General features: G+C 45.9%; 1 protein-coding gene and 1 long non-coding RNA gene across 31 annotated transcripts; one reads left to right on the forward strand and one right to left on the reverse strand.

The window, feature by feature from the left end:
- Positions 1 to 1,736: 1,736 nt before the first annotated feature.
- LOC109787636 (uncharacterized) lies at positions 1,737 to 17,362 on the reverse strand. Of its 2 annotated transcripts, XM_020346173.4 has the most exons (4): positions 17,198 to 17,335; positions 3,876 to 4,083; positions 2,311 to 3,765; positions 1,737 to 2,237 (listed from the first exon to the last, which is right to left on the reverse strand). In XM_020346173.4, the coding sequence occupies exons 3-4, from the start codon at positions 2,626 to 2,628 to the stop codon at positions 1,965 to 1,967; spliced, it is 591 nt and encodes a 196-aa protein (XP_020201762.1). In that variant the 5' UTR covers positions 2,629 to 3,765; positions 3,876 to 4,083; positions 17,198 to 17,335; the 3' UTR covers positions 1,737 to 1,964. The 2 variants fall into 2 exon arrangements, with proteins under 2 accessions (XP_020201762.1, XP_020201759.1); XM_020346170.4 differs by having other exon boundaries at positions 2,311 to 4,203; positions 17,198 to 17,362.
- LOC109787638 (uncharacterized) lies at positions 11,476 to 20,015 on the forward strand. 29 transcript variants are annotated; one of them, XR_012184623.1, is made up of 10 exons: positions 11,476 to 11,637; positions 11,690 to 11,927; positions 12,185 to 12,286; positions 12,418 to 12,645; positions 12,800 to 14,683; positions 14,788 to 14,874; positions 15,542 to 16,366; positions 16,445 to 16,506; positions 17,155 to 17,302; positions 19,224 to 20,015. It is a non-coding gene; the product is annotated as an uncharacterized lncRNA (long non-coding RNA). The 29 variants fall into 29 exon arrangements; XR_012184629.1 differs by lacking the exon at positions 11,476 to 11,637 and having other exon boundaries at positions 11,692 to 11,927; positions 12,185 to 12,645; positions 19,224 to 19,358; positions 19,443 to 19,488; positions 19,582 to 20,015; XR_012184637.1 differs by lacking the exon at positions 11,476 to 11,637 and having other exon boundaries at positions 11,692 to 11,927; positions 12,185 to 12,645; positions 12,800 to 14,452; ... (1 more) ...; positions 15,542 to 15,684; positions 16,286 to 16,366.
- Positions 20,016 to 22,683: the final 2,668 nt, after the last annotated feature.

A 22,683-nucleotide genomic window follows, 5' to 3' on the forward strand; every position in this document is an offset into this window, starting at 1 on the left:
CTTCCAACAAATGTCTGGCCTCAAGATCAACTTCGACAAGAGTGATGTGATGGTTATGGGCTACTCTCCGGCTGAAGCCCTTGATATCGCCAACCGCCTCAATTGCCGCCTCGGCTCCTTTCCCACGACTTACTTGGGAACCCCGATCAGTGACTCTCGGCTCACTGTCGCGGACTTGCGCCCCACCGTCGCCAAGTTACAAACGTGCATGGAGCCTTGGCAAGGCTGATGGCTGTCAAAGGCGGCTCGGACGATCCTCATTAATTCCTCCCTCACTAGCCTCCTCCTGTTTATTATGAGCTTCTATAGCCTCCATGAGACCCTTCACCATGAGATCGCCAAAATTCAATCTCGTTTCTTCTGGGCGGGTGACAACAATAAGCAGAAATACCACATGGTTAGCTGGCCGGACATCTGCAAGCCCCGAGAACAGGGAGGCCTCGGTATCATGTGCTCTAAACGCATGAACATCACCCTCCTCACCCGCTGGCTCTGGCGCATTTCGCAAGGACACGGTGGTCTCTGGCTTGACATTATCCGGAACAAGTACCTGCGCGGACAGCCCCTCGCCTTTTGTCAGAGATCCGGCGGCTCCCAGTTTTGGCAATCGGTTGTCCAACTGCTTCCCGTCCTCCGCATCGGAACCTCCATCTCGGTTGGATCGGGTACATCGACGCTTTTCTGGTTCGACCGGTGGGCGGGAGACTCCCCCTTTGTGGCCCGTTTCCCCGACCTCTTCTCCATTGTTGTCGCCCCCTTAATCTTCGTTGAGAGGGCCCTTATTGACTTAGGGCGCCTCGCCTTCCGGAGGCCATTTGGGCCCCCGGAAGCCGCCGCGTGGCTTGAGCTGCTTGATTGCGTCGCTCTCCACGAGCCGGCGGTGGATGCGGGCCCGGACGAGGTTCGGTGGCGTCTTGAGCCTTCGGGCCAACTCTCCACCAAGTCCCTCTACTCGGCCATTGCCCCCTCCTCTGCTCCTCCCCCTCCCTGCGGTTTGGTCCATCCGCTTGCCATTGAAAATTCGGATATTCACGTGGCAATGGATCTGCGGTAGGATTCCGTCTGGGGTGGAGGTCCGCAAACGCAATGGCCCTGGGTCTGGCCTCTGCCCCCTGTGTGGTACCCCCGAAGATTCGAATCACATCTTCTTCTCCTATGTCTCAGCTCAATTCATGTGGAGCTGCTTTAGGGAGGCGATTGGTGTCACACCAACTTCCCCGACCTCTTCGCCGAACTCCAGAACTCCCCTCCCCCCTCTCGCCACATTAGGTGGCTCGAGATCGGGGTTCTAGCGTGGACTCTTTGGACGATTCGCAATAAGCTTGTGATCCAGCGTATTCCTCGTCGGCGGGCTACTGACGCTCTCTTCAAACTGTCTGGTTACTTGCAGCTTTGGCGGCCGCTTAGCCGCCCTCAGGACCGCGACGCCATCACCGCCTTCATCGCCCACCTTCGCTCGATGGCCGTCTGTCTGTCGCCGCCGCCCCCTCCGCCACCCCCGGAGCCGGATTAGACGCCTTGCCTCGGCCGCGTCCTTTTTGTTTATTTTGGGCTTGTTGAGCTGTGCCCTCAGCAGAAACTTTGTACTTCTCGTTATGTGACTTGGGTGTGTGTTCTGAACTAGTCCGTGTATGTATGCTCTTGGCGGTTTGCTTTATATATAAAGCGGGGCGAAAGACTTTTTCGATAAAAGATGTTGAGTGTATATTCTTTGCGGACAGAGTAGACGGTACGAAAAAAAAAATACTCTGTAAAAATTACTAGTACGTACTTACTACATTTAGTTGCAGAGGATGCATGAGCCACTCCAACTAATTAACAGAACAAGAAGAAGGTGACCGGTCCGCCTCTAAACATTACGAAATATGGCGTCGTAGTTTGAGTTGATGCAACAGGATATGGGACACAGAACAAGTGCAACGAGCACCGTTGGAGGTGATCCGGTCCGCCTCTAGCAAGCTTAGCTAGTAGAGATTGATGGAGGAGACGGCGATGTAAAGCTCGTCGTCCTCCATGGCCAGCGCGCCTTGCATTGCCGGCCACCACTCCGGCATGCTGCTGCTGCTGCTGCTGGCGGCGTCCGCGGCACCCACGACAACGTTGGCTTCGCTCATCATCGAGGACACCTCCGCCGCTGTGAACTCCGGCTGATCTGTGACTGCATCGTAGTCGACGTTGCGCGCGAAGCGGCCCTTCACCCTCGGCCGGCTGTCCGCGAGCGTCTTCCGGCAAGCGTACTGAAGAAGATGCATGGTCAAAACACGTGAAGATGCAAAATCGAACAAGTACGGCACGAGCGAGGAGACGTACCGTGATCTTCTTTTGGAAGTTGCGCTGGTTGCGCTTGCTCCTGTACTTTTCGATGCGCTCCCGCCGCTCCTCCGTGCTGTACCTCCCAGCCGCTGCTGTTGCCGGCGCCGGCGGCAGCGCCCCGAGGTCTCCGTTGCTCAGCACACGGCGGAACGGCGGCGCCTGGCCCTGCAGCTCCTGGGAGTAGTAGTAGCAGTGCTGCTCTGCTTGCAACAGATCACCGTAGCTTGACGCCGACGGTTGGGAAGGGAGGAAGCCATTGCTTCCCTGACAAGTATATGAAGAAGAAGAAGAAGAGGAGGAGTGATGATGATACATCGCCTAGTGCGCACGCGTGTGTATGTGTGTGCGTAAGAGCGAGTGATGAATGATTGACGTGTGTCTCAGCGGCCATGTATTTATACGCGCCGGCCGAGCAAGTCAACTCTCGCCTCAAATCGGATTCACGATGACACGAGACATCAACTCGAGATTTCCCATGACGGCACTAACAAGGTCATCTCATCTGAGCCACATACTCAATCAAACAGTAGCCAGAGAAACTGCGGAATGCCAACCCAAAGTCCATTCTACATGACTCCAACCATAAAGGGAAGTCATAGCACAAATCTATCTCGCTGGTGCCATCTTCCTAGTTACTTGCAGACGCACTGTTAAAACTCTACCATCATTCGCAGCACGACCAAACCTCGCAAACGAGTGTCATCCACCATTGCCACAAACTACAACAGAAAAACAAGCTGGCAAGCATATATGATTTCTCCGTGTTATGAACAGGGCACGGAGGATGAGAATCTCAATCGATTATGAATGCACAGCACAAATGGAAAATATTTATGTAGTGATAATAGTAAAATAAGCTGGCAACCACAGCTGCATAGCAATGGGTGTTAAGACAATTCAAGGAGACATGAGCAAGTTGGGAAATCTCCCACTTTTCCACTGGAATCCTTAAACCATGCCCCAGCACACCAGGAGATGTGCCTTTTCTCGGCACCTCTACAGGCACTATGCTCAACTTGCAACTGACTACACATCAACAACAGGTCCTACCACTTTGTTCCATGAACCGGGGTCAGGATTATCGGTAAGTACGTATTTTTGGGTGATTCCAAGCTAATCATTTCTTAGTTGCGACAATGGGGAGCACAAACACAAAGGCAAAGAGATGATGAAACAAATCATCATATTTAAATTTAAAAGGGGAAAACAAAGATGCGCAGGAACTTCCCAGGAATGGTGATTAGAAGCTAAAAATGCAAGTCCCAAAGACAGCACCTGATGTGACTTTGTCCACTACTATGATTACCGTCAAAAGTGACGTCTCGCAAGATTTCGGTTGGGAAGAACGATATCACCTTTGAACATTGCAGCCTATTAGATAGAGCCCCACAAGAATCTGTGTTGTTTCAAGCCTCTATTGGACACAAAATATGCTGCTATGGACCCAGGACCCTGTTTTCAGTTGGCAATTTGTTTTGTAAGGTCGCTGGAACGTCCTCGACCAATAACATGGCTCCATTTCTCCAATAAAGAGAGAGGTTCTAAGGAAAATGAACCCTTACCGTACATAGCCCACTCATGAATTGCGTATCACGTTGACATAGCCTGACAACGCGAGCTTGCCAACCTTCAAGTGGGCTTAGCCAACCGACAAGATAAAGTCAAAGGGCACCAGGCTATAGCATTGCATATAGATTCATCTGCCTTCGACATACGCAGCAAAATGCTACGATTGTGTACTCCCAACAGTTGCCATGATTTCCTTGCAATCTGCAAAGATTTCAAGAAGAGTAGCATCACAACCGCAATCATTGACATCTCAGTGCATCGAGAGAAACATCAAGAGGATCACAGGCAGGGCAAGCCTTCACTGAGGCAGTGACGCAGTGCCTGTCAATGGACAAGATAATGAGAATAAGTGGGACGATTAGGATAATGCACAGTGCACACAGATTTTACTTTTCATCAAGTAGGTCGCCTACAAAAAAAATAGTCACACCACTACAGCATGAGTGGAGATGCAATAATTGTTTAGTTGATGTGCATAATGAATTTACAGAAATAAACAGCAGATTAGATAGATATGGAATTATACCAAGAATTACTACCTCCGTTCCGAATTATAAGATGTTTTGGACATTTCAACATGGACTACATACGGACTGAAATGAGTGAACAAACACACCAAAACGCGTCTATATACATTCGATTCAGAAAAAAGTTAGAGCACCTTATAATTTGTAACAAAGGAAGTAGCACTTAAGTGTAAACAAGGTTTGCAATATGTGTAAATTCGATCCTATGGGACATCTAAGGTACATCTGTACATGAAGCCAGGTACATTCATCAAGTCACTTCAAATGTCATTAGATTTGCCAGAATGAGACCACATTGATGAAGACTGATAAGACTTCTCTATCTAGTGGTGTGCATGATTTGGAGAAATGATTCCGGTCCTGCCCCCACACCTTCCTTGGGTGCATCTGTGGGCGTGAGGCCTTTTATTGTTGTCATGGTATCTGCAACCTTTTCCACATCAATTCCACTGGAATTACTACTCTAAATTCACGTCTTTTTCCTTTTGTACTTTGATTTTGAAAGAACATGCTATTCAGTGTTGTCCACAAAATTACAACTATAAATACCGAGTAGAAGGAGAGAAAAATATGAGATCATTACACATCCGAGTGAATCTATTTCCAAAAAGGCATTTAAGAAGATCAAAGCTGGTTGATCTTAATATCTTAAATTCATCATCATACTTTGAGCAACATGGAAGCACGTCTATCCGATATTTTGGACGTCATGCACTCAAAGCTATATATTTGCATCTGAGCCATTTGGACACTATATTTTGTCCATGTGTGGTAGAAACTTGAAAAAAAGTTGTTATACCCTCCATCAAAATTAAGCAAATTTTCTTAGTTTGCAAAAATCATAATCTGACTATAGGACAATAACCCAAAATCCTATCGCCACACATCTTTCCTAGAGGTTGCCAACATAGTTTTTACTGCTCTGGTATCCTTATTAGGAGGAAAGCAAGACAACAAAGCCCAAGATTCTGCAAATTACTAGCATATTGGAAGCCATTGGTGATTTACATGCAGGTACATCTATTTCTGTTTCAAAAAGGAAGAACCTGCTCCAATTGAGGCATAATGTGGAATGTTTTGAAGGAAAGGGCTTTTATTTATGCATACACCGAAGTTACTTTGCCGACAATAGGCCATTGCACATGTAGAGCATCATGTCATACAGTTCTATTTAGCAATAGTATCTCTATCAATATAATATACACGAAATCATGTGACAGCTCTCATCTCATGAGGTTGACAGCACTGGTATATATCATCCTGAAATAACACCTGATACAGGACTCATCATAAACATAGGTTAGCATTATTAGGCACACTTCAAATCAAAAGATACGATAGAAAGATTTGATGAGACCCTTACGTTGCACCTTTCTTCTTGTAAAGCAAAGATTCAAAAAAGCACAAAAAAGGAAGATAAGCTGGACTATGCAGAGTTTTTGTCTTTGCTTTTCTGCAAAACCAACAAGACATCAAACTTTGGAAGGTAGGCATAAAATATCATTTTCTGTTGTTATATTTATAATGAAACCAAATTTCCATATTTTAAAAGTGTCCCCATTTTTCAGAAAATTACTTATCATAATCTTAATCCAAAGGCATAAAGGTGCGTAATGTGTCCCTTCAATTGTCATTTTCTTCTAGAAAGAAGATAATACGGTACATATTGTATCATCTGGGTAATACTTTTGACATCGGCACAAGCATGAAAAGGAATTGACAGACCACTATATCGAGCTCAAGGGGTACTGAACAACAGAAAGTACAAATAAAAAAAGAATCGCAGAAAATAGTAATCTGCAAATGTAGTCATGTCGCAAATTCATAACTCGCCTGAGATATCTCAACCTTGCCACCAGCGCAAGAATAAGTTCGAGCTGACATTATAATATGTGCAGCATTTTCATGCATAATGTGTTCTGTTTTTGTTTACTAACTTGTTGCAGTACAACGCCCTTTCATAAATCACTACTCAACAGAAGTGTGAGATTAAATGGCGTGTCATCGACTTGAATGGAAACCGTTTGGATTTTTGCTGACTCCCCCTCCTCTCCTCTCCCGCGACCGCGCCGCCCCCGCGGGCGGGGCGGCCAGCCGCGCCCAGCCTTCTCCCCCGCGCGCCTCTCCCTCCCCCTTCCTCTCTGCCGCCGTCGCCGGCTCCCGCTGCGGGCCTGGCCCGGGCGACACTGGTGGCGGCGGCCCCCTGGCTTTTCCCCTCTCGGGTGTCCGCCGGCGCGGGACAGGGCAACCCCGGGCGGTGCTTCTAGGCGGCGGCGGAGGCTCCTGGCGCGAGCGGGGCGGACTTCTGGACAGCGGCGTCGCCGTTGGCGGCGGGGCGACGCGGCGGCACGGTCTGGCGGCGCCCGCTCGGCCCAGATCTGGGCCCAGATCTGGGCCTGGGCGGGCCGGCGGCGGGGTGGGTCTGCTTCGTGGCTTCCGGGAGGCGGGGGAGAGGCGATGAGCGGCAGGGTGCTGGCGGCGCCATCGCCGGCTTGCTGCAGCGTGGCGGCGGGGCTTAGCGGGCCCGTTTCGGGCTTGGCCGGGCCAGGAATGGCCTGGCATGCCCTGCTGCCGCGTCCGGACGGCTACCGCGACGGTGCCGGAGGCTCTGGCCTCCCGCACGATGGCGGTGGAGGTGGTTCCCTCCCGTTCGGCTTCGGTGCTGCTTCTCCCTCCGCGGGGCGCTTCTCTCCGGTCCTCTTGGCCTCGTGTTGGTGTTCGCAGTGAGGCGGCGTGGGTGACGGCGCAACCGCGATGGCGCATGGTGGTGGGCGGCGGTCTGGCTGGTCGGCTCCGGTCCGTTGGGCGGTGGGGATTGGAGTACGGGAGAAATCCTTGCCGGTCTTCGGCCCCGATGCGGTGACACCTGTGGGTGCCACCATTCTTTCCTGGAGGGTGTCGGTGATATCCATCCCCCACCTCCCTCCGCGTGCCGGGGAAACCCTAGGACATGTCTGGGCAGCAGCGTCGTTGGCGTCGCATTCCTTCTTGGAGGTGCTGTTTTGTACGCGGTGGTCCGGAGCCTCGGGTTGTAGTGGTTTGTCTTTGGTGGGCGTAGCGGTGGCGGGTCATCCGCGCTCTGTCGAGCTGCCGTTGTTGGCATTTGCTTCTTCTTTTTCTTTTGGGCTTGTTGTGCTGTTCGCCCCAGCGATCCTGTATCGGTGTTGGTTGCTTTGGAATACAAAGCGGGGGAAAACCCTTTTTCGGTAATGGCGTGTCATCATCTCTGTAACCTACAGAGCACCCTAAAGATTATGTAGTATCTCGGCAAGATAAAGAATAACATTTTTGGTCAAAAGAAGCATCGTTACCTTAGAGTTTGGGTCTAACATTATCCCTCATAATCTGTGCAATATCGTGTTCTGTTTTGTGTTCACTAACTTGTTGCTGCATCAGTGCAGCATCCTTATAAATCACTACTCAACAGACAACAGGTGTGAGATTTAAATATTTAATGGGGTGTCACATCTCTACAGAGCACCCCAACGATTCTGTAGTACCTCGGCAAGGCTCTGCGCCAACTGGAGTGTATCAGGCTTGTCTACACCCTTATCCTCGAGGCAAGGATCAGAAACAGAAGTAATTTCATGATTCAGCGACACCTGATCCGCCCTCTCACAAGAGGTGGAGCCAATCTCATATTTACTATAAGCCTTAGCATTATCCAGGATGTCAGTAATCTTGATAGGATACTTGTCCTCAGTAGCCAGGACTAGTTTAAGAAATCTCCCTACTCTGGGGATGGGAGGACGAGAAGAACATGCTAACTTGAGACCAGAAGATAAATGAGCATGATTTGCCTCTCTTAACTTGTACAGACCCTTCTTTAGTTTCAGCTGGGATTTCTTTATCATCGGTGGACTGCTTTGTCTGACCAGCCGAGAGAGGCATAACAGAACCAAAAGCGTTTTCATTTAACACTCTCGTGAGACTACTTATGGCTATGGGTAAGCCTGGTAGCTCATTTTTTGGAAGCAGGTCCTGGATTTGTCTCCAAAAGTTGCAGATCTGCTTTAAGATCCAGTGACCAAATCTGCACCTTGTTTCATTCAGTTGTAGACTTGATAATGGTCTATTGGTTCCAATTTGAACAAATGTTTCTTTCTCAGAGCCTTGGAAATCAGTGATCTGAGCAGATGGCACAACACTGATCATGGATTCATCATGGAAGCTGCGAGAAGAAAAATGATACTCCTACAACATCTGGTTGAATATGATGCTGGGACCTTCCGGATAATAACTGTCATGCAGTTTACAGACATCGCAGCTTTGGCTCCCTCTTTAGAAAGGACAAGCAAATATACGCATAAATGGATGGCATCATATGGGACCCTCCAGTACCATTGCCAGCAGCATTTTTTGCAATGGTTAGATTATTTCCTTCAGCACAGTCCACCAATAGCTAAAACCAGAATAAGAACAAAAAAAAAGGAACTATATTAGCAAAAGAGGAGTTAATTGCACAGAAGTACCACAATTGAGGCATCACATGCAGATTGGTACCACGATTGCTAATTTTTACGTGTCAGTACCAGCATTGCTCCAGACTTTTGCAAAAAGGTCTAAACCGCGTATAAACACGTATTGACGGTGTATCTGACTGGCGGGGGCCACCTGTCAGGCGCCGACGTGGCAATTTTTTTACAAAAAACCCCCTAAACTCTCGTCCCCGTGCGCGTCCACGCCGCCCGCCTCCTCGTCCCCGCGCCTCCCACGCCCCGCCGCCATGCCACCCTCTGGTTCGCCGTCTCCGCCGCGGCGACATCGGCGAACGTGAACCAGGCCGGCAAGCAGGCCGTCATCGTCGGCGGCGGGCTCGCGGGCCTCGCCGCGGCCACCCACCTGGCCTCCCTCTCCGTCCGTTCACGCTCCTGGAGGCCTCGGACCGCGTCGGCGGCCGCGTCGCCACCGACGAGGTCAACGGGTACCTGCTCGACCGGGGCTTCCAGATCTTCCTCACCGCGTACCCGGAGTGCCAGCGCCTCCTCGACTACCAGGCGCTGCGCCTCCAGCCGTTCTTCCCCGGCGCGCTCGTGTACCTCGGCGCCGGCGACGGCGGGTCGCCGTTCCACATGCTCTCCGACCCGTTCCGCTTCCCCATCCGCTCCCTCTCCTCGGTCTTCTCCCCCGTTGGCATCCTTCCCGAAGACTAGGTTGTGGAGGAGCTCGTCGCATGAGATGCCGGACTGAGCCTTGTCGGCGTCGTTGAGAACGCCGGCAGCAGCTTCGGCGAAGTAGGCTGTCAGGTCGGCGTAGTCCCGGCGAACCAGCAACGGCGGCAGGCGGAAGGTGTGGAGAAGGAGATCCTTTTTGCAAAGTAAAGGGGTTTTCTGTAAAAAAAATGCCACGTCGGCGCCTGACAGGTGGCCCCCGCCAGTCAGATACGCCGTCAATACGTGTTTATACACGGTTTAGACCTTTTTGCAAAAGTCTAAAGCAATGCTGGTACTGACACGTAAAAATTAGCAATCGTGGTACCAATCTGCATGTGATGCCCCAATTGTGGTACTTCTGTGCAATTAACTCGCAAAAGAGACTAGTGAATACCAGTTCGACACAAGGGGGTTGAAGTCTGGAACTGTATGTTATGGTATCAAATTTCTCTGCGAATCAGTGGCGTTGTGAACACTCGGGGTCAGAGCAATTTGATAGATAGATTAAACAGAACACAAGTGACAGGTATACATTTATTAGACACAAGAACAAGGATGAAGAAGCGCATTCCGTAACTGGATCATTATGAATTGCATTGACTCGGGAGTGCTTAACTGGGAGTACTGATTACCTGTATGCAAATGTTGAGCAAGTATGTGATTGAAGTCGATAAACATGATATCAAGGTTGGTGGCGACATGGCAGAGGTAGTCAAGTGCAGATGAGAGGCACGCGGCGACGATGTGGTCGGTGCGGCGGAGAGGGCCGGCGCGAACGCGGCGGGCGCGGCTGTGGAGTCGTGGGAGGAAGGGTTCTGAGGCGGGGGGAGAGGAGGAGAGGGCCCGAAGAAAGCCGAGTTAATTTATTTTATTTTAGGGAAGAAAGCCGAGTTATTATTTATTTTTGAGAAGAGAAAGCCGAGTTAAATAAAGTAGCAGATGCGCTATCCCGCCGCTGGCCCGTATATTTGCGGGCGGGTAGCTTTCCGGCTTACGGGCGAGTATGGATCCGACAAATTTACACCTGCTCATAAAAATTATATGGGCGGCCTATATGAAGATGATGTTTTAGGGTTTCCGTCTTGGATTCATTTTGCCGCTTTCGAGGGCAATCCTCTTCCCCTCCGCCACAATTCTCTTCCTCTCCAGTAAGCTCATACGTTCCCTCCTCCAAGCGCCTCCTCCAAACGTAAACCATGTTGGGAGAAGGTCGCAGGTGTGGGGCCGCCGCGATGCGCCGCCGCGCAAGCGCGGCCGGCACGATGCGGAGGCCGGCAGCTCTAGCCATCCGTTGTGAAGGCGTGGCACTCGGGCAAGGTTTTAAATAGCAGCCGCTACACCTGCTATTACGGTAGCGCACACCTGGCACTATCTTTTTTGCGCTGCGTTGTGATATAGCGGCCTTGTCAGGATTCATCTGCTACTGCGGATGTCAGAGCGATTGTGAGGCGGCCATAGTGGCCGTAAAAAATATGGTATTCAGACCATCCGGCACCAACGCCTGCATATGTGTCAGTCATGTAGTACTGTCCAAACTCCTATACGCAACCTCTCTCTCCTTGGTTCTGCTGCTAGCCTGAATTGTTGTATTTTCTCTACTTTAATTATCTAAAGGTTTTTATCTCTACTCCTAATGTCTCAGTTGGTAGTCTCCGTTCCGAATTTATTTTCGTCCCAATTACCATGGTTTATTTTGGTACCTGCTCCCACCTATCGCTGAGCCGCGTAGAAAAAAAAAACCTCCTGTCGAGTCCCCCACCCGCCCCACGCACTACAGGGCCTAACCTCCCGTCGCACCAGACAAACGAACGAAAAAGGTCTACGAAAATAAACCAGCGAAAACAAACCGGCGAAAATTAACCAGCGAAAAAAAATCCTAGACCAATCTCGCCCGCACGTACGAGAAATACTCGCACGCACGACCTCTGCCCTCGTTCGCCCGCCGCCTCCCTTCGTCCCTTCGCCGCCACCCCTCGATCTATTCGCGACGCGAACGCCGCCGCCTGGCAGATCCCAGGCGCTAGCCGCGGATCCCTTTGCCGGCTCCGAGGGGTCGTGGAGGCGCCGCCGCCGAGGTCCTAAAGGAGGCGCCGCCGCCGAGGTCCTAAAGGAGGCGCCGCCGTCGAGGTCCTAAAGGAGGTGCCGCCGCCATCGTTGTGGACCTCCGGGTGGCCATCGGGACACCTCTGCTGAGGTACGCCTTCGCCTTCGCACGCTGCCGACCTCCCAGAGGAGACGCCGCCGCCATCAACCTCCAAGGGGAGACGCCGCCACCACCTGCGCTAAACCCTAGGCATCAACCACCGTGCTCCCGTCGTCTGGTTCCTCCTGCGTTCGCCACCATGCGATCGGCTTCCTCCCTCAGGTTCATCTCCCCTCTTTTCTCTGTTTGGTTCAAGACGGAGAGAATCAGATCTGAGACGGAGATAATCAGATCAGGATAGAGAGACGGAGATGAGGATTGAGGCCATGGGATCCCTTTGTGACTGCAACTTATACATGAGCTCAGTTTAGATCCCTTTGCTAGAAAAAAGAACGCTGCATACAGCAATGGTCTTATCTAGATTAATGGTTCTCTGATTATTCTTTTGATTCTGAGTCATCAATGTGTTTTTATTGTAGGTTCTTGTACGGAATATACCACCAGATCCTGATGAATCAGTTAGCAAGCTTGTGGAACATTTCTTCCTTGTCAATCATCCTGATCATTATCTGAAACATCAGGTAATCACTAAATTTTGGAACATCTCCCATTTGAAGAATCATCTGCAAATTCAAATGTAAGGAAGTGTGCAGTGCAAGCAATTATCAGGGTAAATCTATTTCTCAATTATGTATTTTTACCACTTCATCAGGAGTGTAAACTGATACTATTTCCAACTACAAAGTGTTGGCTGCCCAGGAAGAAGGAAAGGTCAGTCCAGACATGACATTTAACTCTAATAATGGAGGTATGTAGTGCCTACTGCTCCCTTGTCCCTTGCTACCGTCTGGGGATGCTCGGCTCGCAGTCCCTGCTCTCATTTTCCTCCAGCCTCTGGTAACCCTCCTCCTCACCCGCCTCGCCGAAGCGGGATTCACAGGTTAGTTTAGTTTTGGAGGGATTTCCTGTGGTTGTGCGTGAATCCAGTGTTCACTGGGCTTGTATGTTTCATCCCTAATATGCTAGCTCCTGCCTAAACACGCATTAGAGAATCTCATGTATGTAACAGAAGATACACAAATGTGGTTTTCCAGGGAGCATCAGGTACAACTTATGTGGGGATGAACCATCAGCTAAAGGGAGTGATAGGAAAATATTTTGTTGAATGCAATGGGAAGGCGAAAAACGACACGCCTTGGCGAAGCAACTCTAAGATTCGGTAAGGCTAATCAAGTCTGCAATCAAATCCAAGAGCAGGGGCAGAGAAAACCGTTAAAATACTTTTTAGCTATTGATTGAAGTGACTGGTAATCAGTAGCAGGAGCAACAGTTGTAGTAAGAACCTACCTAGGCATATTTTCTCTCTTTCCTATCACATGGCACATTGAATAACTTTATAGTACAAATACATTCACATATGTTATTTTAAATTATCATGTCATGGAGGTTCTCGTTATTTCGAATCTTTGGTTGGAACCTTCATTTTGTGTTATTAAATGCACATGGTATTCAGTTATCGCCATTATGGTGAGAAGACTTTGATCTTGATATATCAGATTTAAGCCTCTTACACCATAGGAGGTCCTCCTTTTGGTGATATTCACTCATATGTCATTTTAAATTATCATGTCATGGAGGTGCTGGGTATTTCGAATCTTTGGTTGGAACCTTCATTTTGTGTTATTAAATGCACATGGTATTCAGTTATCGCCATTATGGTGAGAAGACTTTGATCTTGATATATCAGATTTAAGCCTCTTACACCATGGGAGGTCCTCCTTTTGGTGATATTCACTCATATGTCATTTTAAATTATCATGTCATGGAGGTGCTGGGTATTTCGAATCTTTGGTTGGAACCTTCATTTTGCGTTAAATTCACATGGTATTCAGTTATCTCCATTATTGCCAGTAGCAACGCACAAGCACTTTCTATTAAATGCACATGCTATTTTCTTTTGTATCATGTCATTTTGTGGTCATTAACAATCAGATGGATGAAACTGATCTTGTTTTGTGCATCATGGATTTTCCTCAACTGAATGAGTAGAAACATAAGTGTGTAATGTAGTAGCCCCTCTATTCCATTGTTATAAATATTATAGTTTTTCAATCTGCTGACCTGATCGTAACAGCTGTTTAAAAGGAAGTGATCACATCACTATTTAGATTTTACTTTTTTTTTTGTATGCTTAAACATAAGATTAGTTTGTCCCCTTTCTTTTTACCCTTCATGCTAACATAATAAATACATATTTGAACTGAATTGGTTGTATTACATATGCCACGAAGGATGTCGCCGCTTGAAGCTCGATTTCCATCAGCCCCTCTTTTAATTCACTTGCATTGTTTCAGCTTTGCATTGTACTTCTTTGACGAATTACCTCATCCAATCGGCTTTAATTCGGAGCGTCAGTCTTACTAATTATCATTGCCTTAACTTTCCATATGAACCTCTTACAGGAAACAAGGACTCCTATTTGTCTGTAGTACTGCCCATGAGACTCAACCTTGTTTTACCTTAATTATCATGGTGTGCCTTTTTTTATAATAGCTCACCATTTTGTTAGTGGCAATAAAATGCATCTTTAGGCACACCTATAGCGCACATGTGATGATGTACAGATGAAAGAAAGATCTTAGAAGCTGAGAAGCCGAGAGCTGGAGGAACAAGGAGAAGCTAAAAGGACAGAAGAAGTCAGAGCATGTGGAGCTGTTGGGCAAGCAGAGTTCTATCTGGGTATTTAGGTAGCTGAGGATAAAAGGGAAAAGGAAAATGTTGACGATATAGTTACTCAATGCTGAGAATGTTGCATGCATACTTTGTTGCCTATATATCATTGGCTTTGTATTGATCCAGGCAAGAACAAATCAGACGGAACAAGTTTGCTACGGGTGGGTGTGCATCAAGCTGCTTCGTTGCCGGCGGCGAGTAATCTCAACATGTTTATGGCGCATATGTACCAGAAAATTCAAAAGGTACTGCCCGATGCGCCTTTCATACGAAACAGTTTATGCTTATGGGTGTTCATCTTTGTTTCTGTATACAGCTTACGGCTTTTTTGTTGATCCCTTCCCTGTAGGTTCTGATCATACGTGCGAGGGGAATCAGGTAGGGCTTGATGCGCCTTCCATACGAAATGTTGATGAGAATTACCCAAGTAGTCCAGGTATGAGGCTGTGCGGATATAGTAATCATAATTTCCAGTGGCATCGGCATGTTCTAATAAATAAGATGGGAAGTTCAGAATAATGTAACATCGGCATGTTCTAATGAATAAAATAAGAGAAGGTTGGGGGCTTAGTAATTACATAGTCAGAAAAGAGGGACTATGGTGGATTAGAAGATATGTATATGTAGCTGCAAGCATATGTATTTGGATTGTCGGCTGAACAATGTTTCAGCTGAAGATCTCTGAAATTATAACCATCAGTTCCTAATAGCTTACAGCTGGTGTGATGAGCCACACAACTGCTTGTTGTGATGTACACTTGCCTCATCGAAGCACATATATTATAAACTAACTGAAATATAGTACCTTCAAATCCAATGTGTAGTAAATGTACTATGGTATGTGCAGCAACATCTTTTAGATCATCAAATAGAACCTAGGTTCATATTAGGCTAGCCACATATTATTTGAGCAACACCAGTAACTTAACAGCATGTCCAACATCTTGAATTGTTAAGCGATGAGTGTTTATGTGATAGCATGTCAGGTTAATAAAATCAGGTAGCAACCACAAACCCAACATCCTAAAAACGAGGTTACACGATTACCATTTGAATAGTAGCATTTTGGAGAAAGCACTAATATGCACTTAAATTATGCACAGATGCATGTCAGGTTGTTCGCTTGGTCTGCGCCAACGAGCATCTCCTACAAGTCATCATCTCTCTCTTTGTCGGCTCCATGTTGTAGCCTGCTAGGAGTCCTACCTTGCCATGGAGCATGTCCTTTGTCATGGGTCGTACTGAGGTGAGTGCTGGTGTGGGATTTGATGTGTTAGTAGATTGGGACGTCGGCTTCTTGGTGTGGTTTGATGAGACGGTGGCGATATGGTCTGGAAGGTGGCATGTGTGAGGCGAGAGAGAATAACGGGCAGAGTCATTCATATATAATACTAAAATCCTACCCTTCATAAATTAGATTTTTCGACGATAAGTAAGTACCTAAGTCTATGTTATGTTTAACTTAAAAGTACAATGTCTATGTGGGCCATACATACACCGATTAATAAAGCAGTTAGTACTTAAATTGACCGTCAAGTCCTATGTGCCTTAGGGGTAAGTTTTAATCTCCACCATTGACTCACTTAAGGTGGGTATACTGAAGCAGACCCCTTATAATTATGAACGGTTTATAAAGTTGAAGGATGAAACTTGAACGAACACAATTCTGAGGTTTGTAAAGTGAAGCCAAAGACAAGTTCGAGGGGTAATATGGACTTCTCTCAAACTATATTATCAGAGGACAATGAGGGTCTTGAAGACAATGAAAGCGATGAGTTTCTGCTGGTTCTGTTTTGTTGTAGGCGAAGTTCTTAATTATAATTATCAATGTGTTTGTTTTTCTTAAGGACGCAGTGACATGCAAGGCGAGGGAAATTGAAGCCAAAACATGCAGGACGGCCAGGAGTGTGCCATTTTTTCTATGACAGGTTAGTGATTTTATCCTTTTTGTATTTTTTTACATTGCTAGGTACATTAGTTTATATGAAATGATTTGTTAATGGCAGGGGGTGGTTCTTCAATCTTCAGGGAATCAAGCGGTAGCATCAGATGCTGACATGCATGGAAGGTAGCAGTATATGTATTTGTAGCAAATCATCATCGCCCATAAATAAATCATCTCTTGCCCGCTTCCTCTGTCCGGTTGTCAACTCAAATTGCTTTGGTTCACAAGTTCGTTTCATCGTACATCTAGGTACACTAGAACTGAGAGACTACTTTCCTTGAAAGGCTCATGCGAGTAAACTGACAATAGTATTCATCCAAGATGCAGTTGTATATGTATCTTCATAGAGATGTAGATGCATAGATAGTTAAATAGTGCACATGTTCATTGACAGGGATGTAGATGTAGTATACAACCGAGGTTACATTGACAAGTTGGTCCATGATGCTCCCAGGAAAAAGAAAATATGATATATTGTTTCACACTATCATCCATAGTGAAAATATGATATATTGTTTCACACTATATTGTTTCACACAGTAAGATGTAATCTACGGATTCACCAAATCAGCTTGAACATTGTTATCATGCTTCGTATGATTTGGTAATGATTTCAGAACATGGAATGGGGCAAATAAAGTTGAAACCATGTACTGTTCCTCACAAAAAAACAGTTACTGTTGAGAGGTTTCATACTGACATTATTTCTTACCAACTAATGGTGCATTACTCCTGCCATGATAACAGCAGCTAACTACTCCATGATTACAGCAGTAAACATTGATAAGAGTACAAGCATTGGAGGAGTACTCACCACATTCGAGGAAGTCGTCATCATGGTGGTGGTGGTCGAGGAAGTCGTAGGTGCTGGTGGCATCATCATGGAGCAGGCACCATCTTCTCCTCGACTTAAAATGTGGTACTCCATGTACTCCCACCTGTTAACTTTCTGAAATGCAGATCCACTCCAAGAATGTGCTCTGAAATGGAAGTAACATGAAGTATACTCTAAAAATCAGTATGGTTTGAGCCCACTAGATCAATCAAAGTTCTCCAGCATGATAAAAAGAATACTACAGCATGAGTATTACAGCAGAATCAGTTTGGTTTGAGCCAAGCAAGAGTACTAAAATCCTGACAAAAAGAATACTACAGCATGACAAACATGATTTCAGAGATGTTGATTTCAGTACTTACAACCCATTGATAAACATGATTTTCAGAAATGTTGATTTCAGTTAAACTACAACATTTACTCCAAGCAAATACTCTAAGAAACAATACAAGTACTCCTACAGTACTGAAAGTTCTCCTGTAGTACAAATACTCTAGGGGGAATGTACTCCTACAGTACTGAAAGTGTACTCCTGTGAGTACTGAATTTACTAAATTCAGAGGCATCAAAATGCTCACACCCAAGTTCAGTCATCTACACATGGAGTAGTGCAACCGAGTGGTCTTTACCATGCCCGAATCGGCGAGTGGTAGTGGCAGCAGCAGCCGCATTGTCCAGGAGCAGCAGCAGCATTTCCAATCTACTCCCGCGGCAGAGAGCAGTTCTTGACCACAGTACATCTACATCCATATTCCATCCACATCAACAATCACAATCACAATCAGCTCCAGAATCTCTCCTTGCCTTTCCCCGAATCCTAGGCTCCAGAGATTGGAAAGGTGTGGGGAAAATTAAGGATGATAACCTTGCAGGTCAATCATGGGGAGCTCGACTTCGCGGCTGACCTGGGCGCAGGTGACGGGGCACTCGTAGCGGCGGAGGAGTACCAGCAGCGTCGGAGATGGCAGCGTCCAACACGGCGCTCCTCCTTGCAGGTCGATGGCGGCGAGGAGCGCTAGCATCCGTCGCCGCCTTCCTCGAGCAGGACAAGGCCACCGTGCCCGCGCTTCTCACGCTCCTACTCGACCTCGCTAAAATATCCAACTTTGGCTCGACCGTGGCGCAGAGGATGCGGGCGAGAGGGAGAGGCGATGCAGACGAGAAGGCCCGGCGGCGACGCCTGAGGAGAAGGGCGGCGATGCGGTTGAGTCGCCGACGCGAGTGAGGGGGAGGTGCGTCGCCGCCGCGGGCTAGGGATTTGGTGGAGTGGGTGAGCGAGGGGAATGAGCGTGAAGAGGCGACTGAGTGAGTGGGTGAGTGAGTGAGCGAGGAGAAAAACTGGAAACCACAGAAATGTTGTAACGTTCCAAGAAATGTACTACAAAACCTTCGACATTCAAAGTACCAGCATTTATTTTTGTTATTACTATATTTAAAATAATACTCCCTCTGTAAACTAATATAAGAACGTTTAGATCACCAAAATAGTGTTCTAAACGCTCTTATATTAGTTTACGAAGGGAGTACTAATTTAGGAAATGCAGGGATGTGTCTGGCTATTATGTTTTTTTATGCTCTGGTGGAATGGTAAAGAATTTTCGTCCGGTTAACACCATGAGTATTTTCCATTGCACATTTTAAGTCCTTCGACATGAAGCTCCGTTACACGTTGCTTGTGCAAGATGTGTATATAAGCTAACGAAGAAGTTTTTATTATACTTACTCAAATATCATGGGAATCAAGCTAAAAACAACATTCTTGATATTTTGCGGGAATTATTATTTTTTTGAACCTTGGAAACAACAGGAGTCTCCTACTGTTATATATTACTCAAAATAAAAGTACTGGGTAATTACATGGCCAAGAAGCAAATAAAAAGAAAGCAACTATGATTTACAGAGATAGGTTTGGGATGAAGCTATCAAGAAAGGAGACCAATTTAGGATTAACTCTGAATTTGAGATTTTCCAAGTCAGCTTTGAGTGCTCTTTTCCAATCATACAGGGATGCAGCAACCTTGTCAAAGTAGCATCTGTTCCTTTGTTTCCAAATGTTCCAGGCGTCCGGGACTTTGATTGCATTGAACAATGGGTGTGGCCATGAAGACTTCACTGCATCAAACATCTCCTGAAGCTCCAAGTTGGTATCCCATTGAATATTGATGGAGTTCCAATAGACCGCACTGAAGGTGCACTCAAAAAATGGGTGTTTGTTCGTTTCCAGTGGTGTGGTGTTGCACAAAAGACAGGAGTGACTCCAATATCAAAATGTCTCTGGTGGAGCATGTCCCTTATGTTGACTTTGTCCATTAACATCAGCCAGGTGAACACTTTTAAGTTTCATGATACACTTTGTCTTCCAGATCATTGTGATGTATGCGGGTGGCTGCAGTTCTCTGAAGAAGAAGTTGGTGAATTTCTTGGGCCGAAACTGAACATCTCCCCAACAAGTAATCCATTCATCAGCCATCATTGGTTCCAAGTAGAGATCATTCATATGATTCTGCAGATATGTTAATTCATGTAGCGCCTCGATTGATAGAGTGAGGTAAAAGTTTTTAGAAGCCTGTGGTCTGTCTTGGAATTGCACTATAGAAATATCCTCCTCCCTTGTGGAAGTGAACATGTGTGGCAGCTTGTTGGAAAGGGGTTCGTCATCGATCGGAATATCTTTTCATAGAAGAATTGTGTCGCCAGCTCTAGGAATACAAGTTGTAACCCCTCTGTATATGTCCATCAACGAGAACACATCGTTCTGTATATCTTTTCATAAAAGAATTGTGTGAAAATTTCTTAAGCGCAACAACTAGATATTAATTCATAATAGAATTTTAGTTGGATCATCGCTCTATATGTATACATCGTTAATTTATCATTTTTATCAATTTACATTGCAAGTGAATTGGGCTACGATAAACACCCGATTGTGCCCGTGCTATCTTGTTTCTACATGTGAAATTTGACATGCATTATGTTTACATCATTTACAGCAAAATATTTTCGTGGCACGTGACAAGGCACCGACATTCCCATGATATCTTATCTCTACATGTGAAATTAAACAGTCATTATGTTTATACAACTCAACAAAAATATTTCAAAAGCCCGTGGCAACGCACGGGCACTCTACTAGTATTTTTTTAAAGAGGGAGTACATGTTGAAAACTAGCTGAAACTGTGAATATCCAATTCTGAGTTGGGGCTTATCCGCACCCAATGAATAGTAAATTCAAGACAAATACTAGAAAAAAATCAAAAAATCTTTTTTTGCATAGAAGATGTTTGAGCGCATGAGGTGCGTGCCGAATTTCGTAGCATTTTGAGATCTGAATACTCTCAGGAAAAAAGACAAAATCGGGTCCAAACAATAAACTTTTCACAGACACCAAGTTTGTCTTTTTTTGCTGAGAGCTACTCACACAACCAAATGCTCTGAAATTTGGCAATGACATCACCCACTAAGTCATCATTCCCCACAAAAAGATCGGAACTTTTTGAATTTATTTCGTATTTTTAAGGATTTGGTTGTTCACTTTCGGGCTCATTTGAGCTTGGGAGCCAAAACACCTCGTCCTGAAATTGTTGATACATGTGAAGTCTTCTCTCCACAAGTTAATTAATTTGACTTATTTGGTTCATAGGAAATTTATAGAAATTCTAAAGGATAGGAACTTTGTAGGAAAAAAAATCCTTTGGAGTTATTTGGTTTATAGGAATGGATTTTTATTGTGTAGAATAGGAATCAATCCTTCACATTTCAAAGGAAAAAAAACATTAGCCTAGACTCAGCGAAAAAAATCCTATCATATGTATCAAATGACATCTCTTTCCATATAGGAATTGAGATGCATGTCATCTCACTTCCTATGATTTTCTTATTCCTATATTATTATTCCTAACATATGAACCAAAAGGAGGTCTAAACATGGTGCCGTCGCTTGGAGGACTTCCTTAAATAAAACACATATGAACAAGGTTCACATCACACATGTCCTCTCCAAGCATCCAAAGTAAGAGACACATCAAGATCCGCAACCAACAAAAAGAAAAGATAAATAGCAGAGGTCTTCTCAAGTTTCTAAGAGAGATGGGGCTTTGAGAGATAGTCCTCTCTAAACCCTAGGAGTGATTGGGGTCTTGATGATCTGATGAGCGATATTTATGTGTTCATTCCACCATTGCTTAAACTGGATAATTCAGAATTTTTGAGAGAATCACTCTGATATCGCCACTAATAACTAATGAATGCAAATTATTGTGAAATCATGTGTTCATTATGTTTCCGTAGTAAATGGGCTCAAATATGGATGAATATCATCACACAGACACATGAGGAAATAAGAAGTGTGGAGAAGGGGAGGACATTGGAGGTGCAAAAATGCATCCAAGCGCAAGACGACACAAGGTACAAGTGTGCCCGCTCGTACCCGCACTCGTACAACCCGACGCGGGCTCCAGTACATCTACCTAATCAACATCTATAAAGGGGTCGACACCAGAATTGCAATAGAGAGAGCACCATTCATGAAACAGACAACCATAAGCCATCTTCCAACCTACCCACCATTTCCATCTCATCTCCATAGCCACCATTACCTTCATCACCGCAACCATTCTATTCAAGTTAGTAATACTTGTAGTTGGTGTATTGCATCCGGCAAGTATTGTAAGACATTATCAATCAATCATTTGTCTATATGTCATCTTCAATGAGTTTGTCTTGTGATCCGACCGCCATATTGAAGGAAATATACCCTAGAGGCAATAATAAAGTTATTATTTATTTCCTTATATCATGATAAATGTTTATTATTCATGCTAGAATTGTATTAACCAGAAACGTAATACTTGTGTGAATACATAGACAAACAGAGTGTCACTAGTATGCCTCTTGTGACGCCCCCGATTCAATCGTACACTAATCATGCACGCAAATGTGTACGATCAAGATCAGGGACTCACGGAAAGATATCACAACACAACTCTACAACATAAATAAGTCATACAAGCATCATAATACAAGCCAGGGGCCTCGAGGGCTCGAATACAATTGCTCGATCATAGACGAGTCAGCGGAAGCAACAATATCTGAGTACAGACATAAGTTAAACAAGTTTGCCTTAAGAAGGCTAGCACAAAAGTAGCAACGATCGAAAAGGCAAGGCCTCCTGTCTGGGACCTCCTAACTACTCCTCGAAGCCGAACTCCATGTAGAATCATCCTCGGGATCTCTAGCTCCTGGACTCCAGCATCTGGTTGCGACAACCAGGTATAGAAAGGGGAAAAGAGGGAGAAAAGCAACCGTGAGTACTCATCCAAAGTACTCGCAAGCAAGGAGCTACACTACATATGCATAGGTATATGTGTAAAGGACCGTATCGGTGGACTGAACTGCAGAATGCCAGAATAAGGGGGGGTAGCTAGTCCTGTCGAAGACTACGCTTCTGGCCACCTCCATCTTGCAG

The sequence above is a fragment of the Aegilops tauschii genome, chromosome 5 (assembly GCF_002575655.3).
Source record: "Aegilops tauschii subsp. strangulata cultivar AL8/78 chromosome 5, Aet v6.0, whole genome shotgun sequence".
Classification (NCBI taxonomy): domain Eukaryota; kingdom Viridiplantae; phylum Streptophyta; class Magnoliopsida; order Poales; family Poaceae; genus Aegilops; species Aegilops tauschii.

Excerpts from the sequence above, each read along its gene's own strand:
- LOC109787636 (XM_020346170.4), bottom strand. The coding sequence starts at position 2,628 with ATGTATCATCATCACTCCTCCTCTTCTTCTTCTTCTTCATATACTTGT. Across the intron at positions 2,238-2,310 it reads ACTTCCAAAAGAAGATCACG|TACGCTTGCCGGAAGACGCT; the intron begins GTACGTCTCCTC and ends CATCTTCTTCAG.